Source organism: Mizuhopecten yessoensis, unplaced genomic scaffold (assembly GCF_002113885.1).
Source record: "Mizuhopecten yessoensis strain PY_sf001 unplaced genomic scaffold, ASM211388v2 scaffold245, whole genome shotgun sequence".
NCBI lineage: Eukaryota > Metazoa > Mollusca > Bivalvia > Pectinida > Pectinidae > Mizuhopecten > Mizuhopecten yessoensis.
Genome location: NW_018403450.1, coordinates 22,249 through 39,440, shown reverse-complemented (window position 1 = coordinate 39,440; position 17,192 = coordinate 22,249). Strand labels below are relative to the sequence as shown.

Sequence of the window (17,192 nt, the reverse complement as noted above, 5' to 3'; positions counted from 1 at the left end):
CAAAATGGCGATCAAATACAGGCTTCTGATTAGTCGAAATTTGAATATCGTCTAATTCTGATGAAATTTGGTATGTAGGTGCAGTATGGCACTACAAACATAACTGCTGTGTTTGTTTTGTGAAAAAACAAAATGGCTGCCATTTACTGCCCTCTGATTGGTCAAACTTTTAATATTGTCTAATTTTTATAAAATTTGGTATGTAGGTATATCATGGGACACCGGTCATTTGTTTCTTCTCAAGGTGCCTAGGTTGTTGGGGCTGGGTTGAGGCAGTGGTACTAAGAAGGGTAGGGGTGACTTCCGCTATTGCTCGCAATTCTAGTTCTTCTTCCGCCGCAGCCTCTGATATATCAACACATTTAAAGGTGTACGACAAGATGATGACATTTGTCCGTCTCTTTTCCAAATGTTGCTTAAGCTTGGTATGTAAGTATATAATGGCACTGTCAACTCTACCATGACACCTGTTTTGCATCTTTGCGGCTATGGGGCCGGTTTTGGAGACTTCTGTAATCGTCCCTCATTACAGTAAGTACTTGTTGCCTTTGATTTGGTGTCTCGTCAGCTGTTGTTTTGTTGTATCAGATTGAAATTGTGATGTTGCTCTTGTGTGCTGACGCTTCGATTGAAATGGTTTATAAACGCAATTTCACCACAGCAGGCACCAAAAAGATGTTATGTCGAGGCTGACCTCTGATCGGCGTAATAAAAATATAAAGTCATAAGTATAACAAGGAGCAGACTTCTTAACAAATATCTGAAAATACTTGTAAGCTTTATCTTGCATATCTGTTTTTTTATGGAACTCTTTCTGTAAAAGATGTTTTGAAACGCATATTCATCTCCATACCTTTTTCAGATAGTTTTTTTCTCTCCAAAGATTGATGACTTTTGACTCCTTTTATGAAATCTGAATATATGACATTTTAAATAAATAGAATTTACTATATCTCTGAAAAGGTAGATTAAGCAGGAACATTAGGTATATGTGCAAGTTTTATCCAACCCAAGAACATCATTTTATACCTATCAGTGACTTGATGAAACTTGCACATATAATAAAATTTACTTCATTGAGTAAACGTAAATACCAATTTTTTTTCTCTCATGAATTTATTCCTCATTTAAATCAGCTAGTTGAAACACTCTAGTACAACTCCGTCCAGTTCATGGGTAGAGGATACAGCAGTCTTGTGGTATTTCCCTGAATGATAGTATGCTGAGACAAATGTGGAATCTCTGTACAATCCTCGTCTGTGTTTTTGATCGTTTTTTCATTGTGTCTGATAGCCAGCCTTACACTGGCTATGTTTCAAATAACGATTGCAGAAATGTGTATAAATGCTTTTTGATTTGTTGGTAAAGAAATGTTTTTAAAAGAACATGATTTTGGCACTTGCAAATAGTAAACAGGAGTCTTTGTTTTTCTGATAGGCTTAGTTTATTTCAAAAAGGGATGGACAGATCCATTTTTTAAGGACAGAACAAAATACACAAACATTGTTTTATAATTAAGAATTTTTTTTATTATACAACAGTTTGACATCGAGACAATTCCTGGAAATAACTGTACAACAGGGAAAATGGTGCAAATTTGACATACTGTATAACAAGAAATGTTCATTGTGTAAATACATTCGTGGTTTTCGTGGTTGTTATTGAACCACGAAAATAAATACAAACGAACTTGGATGATATGCGTGTCTACTGTTTGTTAATATAGTATATCCACGAACGTTTGTACCACGAAACGATCTAAATGGTAACACACCACAAAGGAAAGTACACACGAACCTTTCGTGTTATGCAGTATGAATAAAAATGAAATTAATTCTGATTTAAGAAGCAATAGTAAAGCACCATTCAATGTACATTATTACTGAAGTTCTATTACAAATATCCAATATGATTTATATGTTATGTCTCTTTGTGCTGAAATATCATAACCAGGGCGATTGCTGATAATGTGACTCTAAATATTTCTATTTTAAAACCCTAATAGTACGAAATTATCCTGACTGCGAGCAAACTTATATATGCTAGATAAATAAATAAATAGATAAATATAAATACAATGCTTCCTTAAGTAACCCATACATCATTTCTTAAACATGAAAAATTTCAGCACTTTTTTGTTTACAATTAATCCGTCTGCCTCATAAGATATTAGCGTAGGACACTAACGGCAGCGGGGAATAATTGACAGTTTAGCGATATTTACGATTTTTAGAACTCGGTGAAACCTCCTTATTTCTTGATGCATCATTGTTATTAATAATTCCCTTCTTGACCTATTGTTGTTGAACATCCTGGGGATATTTTACCTTCGTTCATTCATTTGTTTTACAATTTGTTCTCCAAAATTACGTCTGCATTTTGTAAAACTGATATTTTTACACATACAATATATTTCGATATTTTCATTGGATCTTTCAGCATTTTATTCATTCGTACGTTGACTATTCTACAGTATGAACTTTCATTTCAATCTATAACTTTTGTGTGTATTGTGTTAGAAAACCCAATTAAGATAAAAAAAAAGATAACAAGTGATATATACTATCTAGTGATCTTGCCACTGGCGATGTTACATTTATATCTCGCACCATACCAATGGAAGTATACAATAGCAGGAGGAATAGAAATCAACTGCGCATCAGTAACACATTTGCTAATATCTCACGATTCAGGCAATATTGATCTATTCACAATGTATAAAGCGTTATCGTTAATCTCATATTGTAAGCATGCTTTATACCAGAAATATATTGTTTGCATGCTATATACCGGTAATATACTGTTTGTAGCTATATACCAGTAATATACTGTGTGTAGCTATATACCAGTAATATACTGTTTGTATACTATATACCAGTAATATACCGTTTGTATGCTATATACCAATAATATACCGTTTGTATGCTATATACCAGTAATATACTGTTTGTATGCTATATACTAGTAATATACTGTTTGTGTGCTATATACCAGTAATATACTGTTTGCATGTTATATACTGGTAATATACTGTTGGTATGCTATAAACCAGTAATATACTGTTTGTAGCTATATACCAGTAATATACTGTTTGTATTCTATATACCAGTAATATACTGTTTGTAGCTATATACCAGTACTATACTGTTTGTATGCTATATACCAGCAATATACTGTTTGTATGCTATATACCAGTAATATACTGTGTGTATGCTATATACCAGTAATATACTGTGTGTATGCTTTATACCAGTAATATACTGTTTGTTTTCTATATACCAGTAATATACTGTGTGTATGCTTTATACCAGTAATATACTGTGTGTAGCTATATACCAGTAATATACTGTTTGTATGCTATATACTAGTAATACACTGTTTGTATGCTATATACCAGTAATATACTTTTTGTATCTATATACCAGTAATATACTGTTTGCATTCTATATACCAGTAATATACTGTTTGTAGCTATATGCCAGTAATATACTGTTTGTATGCTATATACTAGTAATACACTGTTTGTATGCTATATACCAGTAATATACCGTTTGTATGCTATGTACCAGTAATATACTGTTTGTAGCTATATACCAGTAATATACTGTTTGTATGCTATGTACCAGTAATATACTGTTTGTATGCTATGTCCCAGTAATATACTGTTTGTAGCTATATACCAGTAATATACTGTTTGTATGCTATGTACCAGTAATATACTGTTTGTATGCTATGTACCAGTAATATACTGTTTGTATGCTATGTCCCAGTAATATACTGTTTGTAGCTATATACCAGTACTATACTGTTTGTATGCTATATACCAGCAATATACTGTTTGTATGCTATATACCAGTAATATACCGTTTGTATGCTATGTACCAGTAATATACTGTTTGTATGCTATGTACCAGTAATATACTGTTTGTATGCTATGTCCCAGTAATATACTGTTTGTAGCTATATACCAGTACTATACTGTTTGTATGCTATATACCAGCAATATTCTGTTTGTATGCTATATACCAGTAATATACTGTTTGTATCTATATACCAGTAATACACTGTTTATATGCTATATACCAGTAATACACTGTTAGTTACGTACCCGTTAAATCATACTGTATGCATGCTATATACACGTAGTACTGTACTGTAGCATTATCCGTTTGAATATAAAGCAAAAAGAACGAATTATAGGTCTAGTAATATAGCTGTATCTGAAAATACCAAAAACTAGCGGACGTTTATCTCAATCGAATTCAATCAATCAAAGTGGAAACCATGCATAAACATAAGTGGTTATTAAATTCTGACAGTACATAGTAACGGGACATACGTATGTATTTGGAGATGTTTAACATTTAAATAGAAACGTTTAGCTATTTTCAAGAAGGCTTAGCATATCTTCTTGCGATTTTGTCGTTTGTCTTTTTCTTTTAAAAAAATTCAAAGGTGAACTGAAAATTGTCTTGATTTTCACATTTTTCTCCTTGGCAAAGCTTATAGCTCTTTTATGGGCGGCTTTGATATCATTCATTGACAGATCTACCTTAATGTCCCGAAGTTTCCATGCACTCAACCGATAGTACGACTGTCCAAACTTGTAAGGTGCGCGTGCACAAAAGTGGCCCAATGTGATAGCGCGATGTACTACCATGCCGATAAATTGGATAACAAAAAGGGATTCGAAGATACTGAGAAACAGCAATCCTGTAAAAATATAAGAGATGTTGGTATAACTGGTAGTCATTAACATGAGAATGAAAATAAAACAAACTTTTTAACATTCATTGCATTCACAATGATTATTTCATTGGTTGTTTGTAAATAAGATCATTCACCATCTCAACTAATTAAAGTTAAAACTGCATTAAGAAATAACCTTAAGGAAGCTGGTTCCTTATTGAAGATACCACATATTATGTTTCATAATATATGATACGTATTATCTATGTAATTATATTATGTTAGCATGAAACTAATGCATTGGAGGGAATTATGTGGTGTGTTAACATAAATGGCTTTTAAGAGGTTTGGTATATCGAGCAGGTTTAAATATACTTGAATACGTTTGTGACAAGGTGTCATAACAATAAAAAATCATTTTATAGGAAAAATTGTAGTCATGCTTATTTACAGAAAAAAATATATTTATTTTTATCGTGAAAGTAGAACTTGTCATTAATACCATGGTTAAAATGACATACATACATATTTTATCTCTCAACATTTACACTAAATATCCACCAGACTTTAGATTATAATGGCATTCACCAACAAATGAATATCTGCTATTGTTCAGATTAAAGACTATTTAAAACAACACAAATATCACAGACAGAACTGTATAAAATATTACCTATTGGATCAGTTCCGTACATCTTCAACTCAAGTTTCGTAGCCAATGTTGCGAGGAGAATCAACCATAACATATTGGAGACAGCAAGGGTCATTAGGAAATTGTTCCTCAGCTCTCCAAGTTTATCTAGAAAAGCTGGTATGGTCAGTATGTTTATTTTATTTTTGAAAGACCACATACTGAATATTCAACAGGTTTTGATAGGCTATCTCATTCTATTAAATGAATATTCAATATAAATTTCAGAATATAGAAAAAATAAATAAAAAAATACTCTCTTCATTTCGCTCTGTTTCCATGACTTACAGGGTGTCAATTTCTTTGATAAATGATAAAGTAATAGTGTTACTATCATTCCGGAGATGTGTCATAAGTGTGTGTGAATATGCGACTGTTTTCTATTTATTTTCACAACTTATGTCGGATGTTTTCATACACTGACACCAGGTTTTACGTACCCATGAGTTCTTCTGTGTGCCCAAAAGCAGCTGAGCCGGGTTGTAGGCATGTTTCTCGAAGTGTTGCCCAGAAGGCATTCTCCTCAGGGTTTATGATAGAAATCTCAAAGAATGCTATTGAATTCATGTCTCGCTTCACTTCGATTCTTTTGAGCTCCTCTATAAGCATAAATGAAATTCGATAAACAGAAATATTTTAGTTATATACTGTAAACGAATATATTTGAGAGCACTCTTATTTTTGCGGATTATCGAATTTGAATAGATGAGCGCATGTATGAACTGGTGCATCTAGAAAATAAACAGTAGATATCAATAAACAAAACCACTTAATGGGCGCATTTGTAATTTTGCGTGAAAATTAAATTGCAAAAGCGCTAAAACTAGACTACCTATTAATATATACGTTTACAACATACCGTGTATTTAAAAGTTAATATTTGGCAATATACTACCTTTATATATTGATTGAGATGTAACTTCATACTAAATATAAAGTACGTATAAGAGCCAAAAGTGATATCATATTAATCTCATTCATACTACAACCATAATGATAACTTGAGGGGAAAAAAGTGAGTGCAAATAGAAACAAAGCACTTGTCAACATTATAATAACACAGAGACGTAACAGGAGGATACAAATACGACACAATGAAACAGAATTAATGTCCACAATAGGTACCTTTAACATAGGAGATATTTCCTGCAGCACATATGGTAGACAGTGTATTTAACTTACCTGTCGTTGGATTTCGAAGATGTTTAATTGCCATCAAAAGTCGCGCGATGTGACCTGATAAACAACGTATAATGCGATTAGATAAACACAGACGGGAAATATTGTTTAAAAAATATTAAGGAGAGCGTATTAAAAAAACCGTGGTGTGATTCATTAAACGAAGCTCTAAGTGACCTAATAAACAAAGTATGTTGTTACCAAATTGACAAAGCTTTAAGTGACCTAATAATACACAGCATATTGTGACCTTCTTAACAAAGCTCTAAGTTGCCTCATAAAGCGTGTTTTACATAATTTTGATATATTTATTATTATTATATTATAAGTTTATTAAGCATGACAATGAGACATAGTTAATTTTCATTTGTATCCTGCTTCCGTACTTAACGACAAAAAATTCGAATTGCAATCGCTGAAATTTCATTAATATTTAGTACAAAAATAACACATATATGTCGACTCAATATAACTACCTTAAGATAATTTGCACAAATTCGCTCTCCCGATTTTAGAAGAATTCATAATATATAATGATAATCAGTTTCAAACCCAGGATGTGTGGGTTTTATTTTGACGATTTTTATAATTATGGAGATATTTCTTGAATGTGTACATTACTAGATATCATGTGTAGATTACTACCTGCTTTTGTTATCTTTAATTCTGTTTCGATTTCTCTTCGAGAGAAAGATTTCAAAACCTCCAAGTCTTTTGCAGTGATTATTTTGTTGTTTTCAAATCTGTCGAAGTACTGTTCAAGACCAATATCATGCAGCCAGTCTTGCACGTTGTTCTGAAAATGAATATATGAAATGAAAGCGATTCGGAAATTACTAGCCAATACAATGTACTCGTAATAAATTTCTTTTTTTTCTTTAATTACAAAATTGCTGTAAACCGAACATACAAAAAGGAAGTTACTTTGTAATTTAGAAATATCAATAAAATTCAGTCGAAGCTTTCCAAGTTATTGAATTTACTTATTTACTCAAACATAAGCATCCCCAAATTTATATCGTAGAATTAAGAAATACGAAATACATTAGCCTCGAAGGCAATTGATAGACTTATCCAAAACTAAAGAAACAACATATTTTAACATAGAAATATACGAAAGCCTCACATATTAGCGATTCTTGTTTTATTTTTTTTAATGATTCTTACCGGAACTTTGACCTCAATACGGAAGTCTGGGAGGTTCCGTATTATCTCAAGCAAAAAAGTCATGTGTGCTTTCTTTCTGATGCCGATGTTTTTCAAATCCTTCTCATTCATCCCGCTGATGTACAGTGTATTGTCGAATCCATGTTTTTTAAACAAGGGTCCATACTCATCCTGTTTAAATACAATTGTCGGGAACACATGTAGTTTAAACATAACAACAGGTCAAAACACATAGATAGAGTCATAATTACCAATATCAATCATCACAATTAAAAAATGAAATGAAAAAAAGTATTAAATAGACAACACACAAATACAAAATCCTAACTAAAGCTTAATATAAAAACGTTTTTTTTTTTTTTTTTTAAATAACAAACGAACATTTACAAAAGCAAAGCAAACATAAAGTCTTGTTGCAATATTCATCCGGGGAACACGGACAGAAGAAGTAGCCTACTTTGAAGTCATTGTCGAGCCACTGGTCCACTGTCATGGGAATGGGTTCTGGTAGAAGATGGGGTTCCTGTTCCTTCGCCTCCCGATCACTTGAGCTAACAACGTTCTTTGTTGCTAGAAAAATATCAAATATTGTCTATTATGTTCTAGTTGTTTCAATCGAATGATATTGCACATAATATAAAACTAGATTAACTGCTTGAAAGTCAGTAAGTATTTTTCAATTTCAATGTTTGTATTGCTGTTTTATTAATAATTATATCATCAGAATATCAATTGTGTCAATAATCCAGTTATAACGTTCCTATTTTCTATGATTTCCAACTCGATTCCGTAGAGTCATAGGTGGGTGTAGTCCTATCATGGTATATCATCGATGTTTTGCTATATATTCTCGTATAAGTACTACACTGCTCCAGCGTACATATAAATAGATTAACAAAGGTACTCCGATGGTAAAAAGCATACTTCTCTTTTCTTCCTTGGATTCAGCAATGACCAATTCCCTGAAGTTGGAGTTGTCGCTGGTTTCAGACAATGACGTGTCCCGATGTCGATGTGAATTTGATGTCGAATTAGCATCGTTATTAGGAGATGGTTCCTCTTTTTTGCAACAACTTTGAACAACAAAAAGGCGAACAAATTAAACAATATCGCATTATTTACGAGAGCTTTCATTTCCATAAACTATTAAGATATATGAACTGTTAAAGAACATATATGAACATATCCAAAACGCAGTAAATAAATAAATCATTTAGGAACAAATAAATTTAATTGAACAATTGTTCTAAAGTTAAAATGTAAATATATGATTTGAACGGCGTATTTTTAATTTTCATGCCGGTATGAACGCAAAATCCGTTACATCCATATTAAACATATCAAACTTCATGAGTTATGGATGTCACCGATTTGCGTTCACACCGGCATGAACATTAGAAATAACCCGTTCAATCCCTAAATGAAATAGTGTAAGGTTCTTTTATTAATGATATGATATATCAATTGGCGAATGTAGAATAAGAAAAGTTCAACCAGCCATATCGTTCCGTTATATCAACAATATGTCTGTAAGATTACCAATAACCAAACAAAAACGTAGATGTGATAAAAAGTTTGATGTCATGTATAAGACATATTTATAGTTTCATAAATTGTCTTGACATCAATGCAATTAAGTAATGACGAAATAAACAAAACATAGAGTGTTTAAAATTCTAACATACTTACAAAAAAATCGTTTTCATTTTCTCTCCAAATGTGTCATACCATGACCTGACATCACCAAAGGAATGAATTTCTTTTTCCTCACGTGTACCTTTTTAAAAAATACAAATTAAAATATTTTAAAATCAGATTGATGTTGCTTGAAACCTAGTCATCATTTAGGTTCCTTCGAAGAATGTGATCAAATACTGTAATCAATTGATCGCTGTAATGTTAGTCAGACAAATTTAATAAGAAAAAAAAGTAGTTCATCTTTCTGTTAAAATATCTTAAAACAACACTAGATTAAACTATAAAATCTGAACATTTTGAGTGAACCATACTCACTAGACTTACTTTAAATTTTGAATAACAAACTATAACACGCCATTTGTGTTTATTATCTCCCTTAGAAAACATTGTTATCAATCATATAGAGCAATCATATTGTAATCAATGCAAACGACCAATCATTTACCATTCCTTCAGGTTATTTAAAGATTTTTTGCGGATATCTTTTATGCCCAATCATGGTAGCAATCAGTCTTGATGCTTTTGCATATATTTCAAGTGAATAAATGTTTCCTTAATTTTCGATAAATGACTCCTTAAATATCAATGATACCTTAATATCAATTGCATACATCCTATTTCACATAGACTTTTCTCAATTTATCTTTCGAGTCTATGATATTTTATACAATGACTCAGTACTTATTTATATTGTATATAAGTATATATATTGATAATTGTTTAATAGGACTTGATAAACATTCACTTCATTCACTTTCATTTTCCGTAGAATAGAATCGTTCTTGCTTGCCTAATTATATATGCGATTTTTTAAAATTTTAAACACTTATTACAATTGATGACGTACCCCAGGTTCTATCTGTGATATTACACACACTGTAGATATTGAGGATGAGGTAACCAGATGGGAGACACATAAGGTACCAGAAGCCGTGGAGGAGGCACATGAAATCTCGCGGGTGGAGAAGTCCCGCGATCATAAAGAATAGTATCAAACTGCCCAAGTACAGACTGGTCATGGATATCTGTATGTCAGCGCTGATGTCTGGTAAGTGAAATAAAATAAAATATAAACAAAATGATGTCGACACTGAATGGAGAAATCGTATCTTAATTACCTTAATCAAGGAGACACCAAAACTAATGGAAACATAGTTTTCTGATAAAGAATAACATTCATGATTGATCAATTTCAATTTTTCATTGGAATATTCTGTTGTAAAATTGGTAAAGTTGTAGATGTGTCTTTAAACATAGCTAGTCATTCGTAAATCTCTTCTTTATCATTTTGAGATTGTTAATACCATTGTAATACAAAATGAATGTGTTGTAAAGTAAGTGATAAACAGTGGTGACCTTTATCAAAGTATTAATGCATAAGGATATTTTAATAGGTGTGTTCTGATTTGCTGATACTATCACTAGAAAGTCATTGTATTCCGTCTTTGCGTATTGCAGAGTTATCTTCTCTTGAGAACAGGTATTGATTGTTACGTCATTGGTTTGTGTGAGAAAATTACGTCGTTTTCTCAAAAATTGATGACGTTACTCTCACAAACCAATGACGTAACAATCAATACCTGTTCTCAAGAGAAGATAACTCTGCAATACGCAAAGATGGAATTACAGCAGTTTAATCATCAATACCAGACGCATCCATCTTTCCGCCATGGAAGTGGTTTTCTAAATCCTTCACCACCTGTTGCGCCGTTCCCACAGCCACTGCCATCATGACGCATGCGTACAAAAACGTCAGCAACTTTGCTATCTGTAAACAGGCACACATGCTATTAATACTATTTCCAAATTACCTGTGTCGCAAACATTGTTTATCCTTTATTGCGTTTGTATTATTTTAAACCTGATACTTAAGGAACTTTTCAAAACTAAAATCTATATAACAACCAGTTATTCTAACCATTCAAATTATAATGCGTTCTTTAATTTTCGTTTCTAATAAAACATTAAAATATTGTACTTTCATACGGACAAACAAGCTTCATCATGGAAACACGCTAGAATATTTCTGTTGATACGGATTCAGTTGACGAACAACACATTTCTGTAATTTTGACGGATAGCGACCTATCTGTGAACTAAAGCGACGCTTGAATGACAGGAAAATAGAATTAATGAGATAAAACACACTTCAGGTTAGGTTGTCGCACTGATTTTTATTTCTTAACCCGTCAACTTGGGGTAGCGAGTATCGTTTTTATAGTAACGAAACAAACCTTTTTTTTAAAACTATTCTTTTTAATACAACATCGAGTCTAATCTTGTGTATTTCATTTACTGAAGTAATATATAGTTGTTAAAAAATGCAGAGCTAAATTTTCGTGGCTGTCCCAGTCAGAACTTGTTCGAGGGGTTTAAAGTTAAAACAAATATCGTTCCTGAATTGCTTTATCTTCGTTATTCGGCAGTAATCGATTAAACAGATCTTTTCTTCAGCTCAGAAAATATATTTAAATAGTAACGGGATTTATTATTTATTGTATTAATACTCCATTAGTATTTCATTTCGCACTATTTTTGGTGATCGCAAATAAGGCAAAATTAAATCCCCGCGAATATTAACAACTATACAGTACACGATTAGTCATTGAAGTGCCATTTGATCTTGTGTTATATGCATTACTGTTAAAAATGTCAACACAATATCCGTAATTTGAGATTCAAAGTGATCCATATGAATTACTTTACACAAACATACCGAAAGTTCTGCAAATACTTTTGACAAATAAATTGAAATATAAAAGGTCTGGATAGATCCTGAATCATAGTGACTAACCTGTAATTGCGTGTTGTCGGAGAAGTAGAGACAGAGCATTGCATAGCCAACACATAGCAAACACTGTAATACGATAGTAGACATCCCGTCAAGGTTCCAAGCGTAGTACAACCCTCCTAAATACGATATCATGTTATATTAAATTGAATCATAGAGGTAAGCGAAATTAAATATGTGCTTTCCCCTTCGTACTTTTAGTGATTATTTGTCTGTCTGCATACGTTTTCCGTATTAATTCTTTACGTAAATTGAAATAATTGTTTTCAATATTAATGAAAATATTAATTTTATGAAGATAATTACACACATTTCATGATTTCTAATATTAAGGAACCTCAGCAATGTTTATACAATGTATAATGCTACCCTTTATTTGTTCATTTATGTGCACATTGCGACGATTCATGCTTGCCTAAATGTATAAAAGTGATTGTAAGCCTTTGTTTTTGTTTCACAATTATAACCAATACTATTATCCATATGTTTTAAAGCGCTTTAGAGTAATTTTACAAATTATATAGGGCGCTTTATAAATGTTGTATATTATCATATTATTATTATTACGATCTGAGGATTTCCATCTTTTCACGATTCTAGTTGTACTTAAAGACAAACTGTATACAACGATTCAAATGAAACGGCCAATCAAAATCACCTGATACAATCAAGATGATGACACTTGGGCTGATCAGCGTGGACAACAGAAGCAGGGCCTGATAGATGAGGAATGGTAGCGACACTCGGTAGTTAAACATGCTTATTTTCTTCCACTCCTGAACTAGAAGCATCAGATTAGCAATGGTTGAAGCGATCCACCTTCTCCTCTGTTTGTAAAATTCCTCAAATTCCTCAGGGCAGTGCGTCCAATTCTCTGCCGTAGCACAATACTCGATCCTCCACCCACTCTGGACCTAACAGAAAAGGGATAAATAATATCACCTTGATTACATATAAATGACAATTTGACACAACGAAGATATCTATTTTGATGGTTTTTTTTAATGTGGTTGTTCTTTTTTTCACCAACCCACCCACCCACCAACCCATTATAGATAAGCACTTTTTGTAGTGAAATGAAATAAGAATTAGGTGAAAGCCGGAAGAGACTTACAAGGAGAGTACAGAACCACCTGTCTTCTCCCATATCTTTGGTAAGGAATTCGAAGGCTTTCTCCACCTCTGAAGCGTACGTGGTCACAATATCCCTGATTGATCTGACTCTGTACACACTGAAACATCCTGGCGCACACAATACTGTTCCCAAAACATGTTCAGCTGCCTGTAGAAAACAAACAATATATTTAAAATAATGATAACATTTGAAAAAAATACTGGTCGACTGTGAAGACGAATACATGTTTTATTTATTCATTAATTTATTTAGTTATTGTCATTTTTACAGAAAGAGCAATAAGTTTGTCGATTTGAAATGGACACAAATCCTTTAGTTTCTTGATTAATATTTGTTAACTTTATATTATTTTATTTATTTTGATATTCTGTATTTTTTGTGAAAATATTGGACAATTCAATTTACAAACTGTGTATATGCTCTGTCTTTTACACCAAATCTCTTTTGAGAGAAACAGTCACCGCCTGAACATGTATGCTCTTAATGGCAGTCTTATGAAGAAATGTCTCACCTTCTGAAACCAATGTCCAATGGCGTATTCGAACTTCTGGTACCAGACTAAAGGGCCGAATCCTACGGGATGAGTGCGTGCGCATACAGCGCCAACCGTGTTGTCACATATCATCAGATCCAAAAGGGCATCGACAGAGGTAGGCGTGAAATCAACGTCGGCGTCGGTGGTCAGTATAAAAGCGTTATAGTCGTCGACTGTCAATATGAAATTAATGTTAATAACAATGGTGATATAATTGTGAGGAGATAATTATAGGTATTTACTGGAATAGCAGAATACCCACATTAAGATATTAAACTGCACAGTCACACATTCAAGTCAAAAGACAACGTACTATAGTTAACCTATTCAGTTAGACACTAACTAACTCGTAATGTATTTTGGGGGAATAAGTACAGTTTATTGTTGAAATAGAGTGATAAAGGGTAACCCGAATTTGGAATGTAATTAGTATTGTCCTCAGGGCAAAGTCCTTGAGAAGGGAAGGTGTTGTGAAACGACAATAGAACAGGACACTACTAGTAACCAGTTGCCCAAGCGTCCATCGGAGGTCCTGGGTTTAAATCCCAGCCTTGACCCACTTCCTCTTCCCACTGAATAGGATATCATGATAAGGAACCAGCTCTATTATGACATAAAGTTAAGAATCTTGATCGACATAATAACATAGAGAATGTAACTGCTTATCAAGGAGATTGGAGATATATCTATGTTTTTGTTATAGATATCTATATAAGCCGATACATAAAATGCTTATAACTGTTAATAACTACCTAGTTTGTTCTAGATAGATTAACCAGGGCCCAGCTTTTACCAACGTAAAGCCTACCGAAAAGTTCATAGAAATAGCAAATATTGAAATTGAAAACTACATTTCCATGTAAAAAGATTAACATCATAAAACAAACAACCCAAAAAACCCCACAAATTGTAGACTTTTCACTATTTTCTCAAAAACTTATTTTTTGTGTTGATGATCAATTCGATCAGGTTTTCATCAGATGGATAAGAATTTTCGACAAAGATGTAAGGATAGTCGATGTAACGTTCTTGTGAGATTGTTCTCCATTATTTACTTATGCAAGTGTTTTGAATTTTTATTCTCTGTCATGATTTTATTTCATTTGTTCTTCCATTATGTTCTTTTATTTTGTTTTTCGTCATTTTGTTTTCCATTATGTTTTTTTATTTTGTTTTTTGTTATATTTTTTTTCCATTTTTTTTTTCAAGATGTAAGTTTCTGGTGGCCGTACCTTCGTTACTTCCAGAGGAATCCAGGTTGTGTTTGACAAGGTAATCAAGCACATAAGACATATACATGATTTGACTCCATCGTTTCTTGTTCTTTACCTGATCAAATAGAAGTATAACACATATTCGATACTTGTATACCATTTTAAAATATTTTTAGACACATAACGTATTTTTATTAGCGATATCTTCTTCAAATCCTTATTGGTAGTTTAAAAGTATATACAGAATACTGAACGGACTTAGTGGTGTAATAGCTATTATCATATTTAATTTGAGAGTAACAAATTTGTCCCAAAGTCTTTTATCTTACCTTCCTGTTATCCTTTAGATGTATAGCGAACTTCATCTTGCGAGAACTAAGTAAATCAGTGTGTAAACCCGGTTCACCTGTCGTAAGTTCCCACGTAAGCTTCATACCATACGGAGTCATGAATCGGGTACAGCTTTTCACATCACAACCTAAAACAATACAGACATCAGCACAATGAAACTGATAACTGGTGATAACAACGTATTAATTTTATTCAAAAATCGGAGGGGAGTCCGCCTGCACGACAACTATATTTATGAGTGTTGGTTATTCTATGCCTTCTTATTTGGGACAATGCTAAATTAAAATCGATCTATCGTCTCACTGAAACACTCAAAATATTTGTCTTATCTAAAACATGTTCGATGGTGTTTCCTAAGGCATCTTTGATTAACCCGTTGTCGGAACAATATGACCGGGTGTGGTGTTAAGTTTCCGTGTAATGATGGCTAGGACAGTTCGGTGGGATAACACTTAAAAATAGTTCTTTGGGCCCATTAGCCGTGGACATGGTCTTCATATGACAATACCTATTGTAAAGAAGTACATATCCGATACATGGTGCAACATTATTATAAAAGATTAAATTAAAACCATAATTAATTGGATTTTTTTGAAATTGACAGGCTGATTAAATATAAAATACAAACACAACTACTGGGTCATATGAGTTTACGCTAGGAATTTGAATACAAATAGCAGAACACGATGTTACCCCTCCTTGTGTGTATCTTTCCTACCGAGTGTGTCTGGCAGTAGACTGATGAGTTGTAGAGCGAAGTCTGTCGGTGTTCTGTCTTTTACACCTCCATCAAAGAATACATGCGACTCGAAATACTTGTCAGAGTAGGTTTTCTGTATCCGGTTTATGGATTTCAGCAGTTGTTTCATCTCATTTCTTGTCTGTTAAAAATAAATAATACACTTAATCAAAGTAGTGAAAACAAATGTTTGCTAAATCCCCTGTCACACCTAGCCGCGTTGCCACTGCGATTGCACGGCGTTGTTAAATTTCCTAGTGCGCCGTGAGATCGCCGGAAAAATTGATATTTTTCATGAAGATGGCAATGTCACGGCGTTCTCACGACGACCTTGGCGTTTCTACGGAGCTCAATGGCGTTCTACCGCGTTCCTACGGAGTTCTAGTTGGCGATTGTCTGCGCTCTCATGGCGCTCTCATGGCGCTTCCACTGCTTGCAAAGAGTTGTCACGGCGCGTATAAGCGCGGTAGAGACGCAGTGTCATCTCTCAGAGAACGCCGTACGATCGCCGTGCAAGCGCAACCGATAACCATTGCGTTCGCACTGCGACCTCTGTGCGCGCCCGCGGTGATCCTGTGGCGTTGTAGGAGACCTAACTGCGCTGCTACGGCGACCTCACGACGATCCCACTGCGCTCTTATCAGAACGCCGAGCGACGGCGTTTGTTTTGGGCATGCTCAAAGTGCGCGCCTTCGTTCACTGGCGATGCCACTTCGTTGCCGCGGCGACGTTTGCGATTCCACTGCGTGCAGATCGGCGTTCTAGATTTTTCTTGGACGCCGTGGGAACGCGGCCCTAGTGTGACAGGGGTTTACATCAGAGTGTTGTTTTCTTGTATTCATTTTTTTATTATTATTTCTACGTATTTTGTTTAACTCTAATGAAGCCTTGAGCAACCGCGGTCAGAAAATATTAATCTGAGATTTATATATCGGGGTCATATGCATATTAAATATGAGTTATTTTCTTTATCTTATTTTCATACATTTTAATGAGTGTCAAT

At 33.6% G+C, this 17,192-nt stretch overlaps 1 protein-coding gene across 1 annotated transcript; it reads right to left on the bottom strand.

Annotated features, from left to right (window-relative positions):
- Positions 1-4,013: 4,013 nt before the first annotated feature.
- On the bottom strand, positions 4,014-15,500 carry LOC110445150. The gene is made up of 17 exons (XM_021489583.1): positions 15,429-15,500; positions 15,118-15,214; positions 13,862-14,058; positions 13,330-13,497; positions 12,874-13,129; positions 12,219-12,334; positions 11,072-11,192; positions 10,272-10,469; positions 9,416-9,503; positions 8,651-8,799; positions 8,184-8,296; positions 7,727-7,897; positions 7,205-7,355; positions 6,563-6,616; positions 5,821-5,979; positions 5,363-5,488; positions 4,014-4,713 (listed from the first exon to the last, which is right to left on the bottom strand). Exons 1-17 carry the CDS (start codon positions 15,462-15,464, stop codon positions 4,379-4,381), a joined length of 2,535 nt encoding a protein of 844 aa, XP_021345258.1. The 5' UTR covers positions 15,465-15,500; the 3' UTR covers positions 4,014-4,378.
- Positions 15,501-17,192: the final 1,692 nt, after the last annotated feature.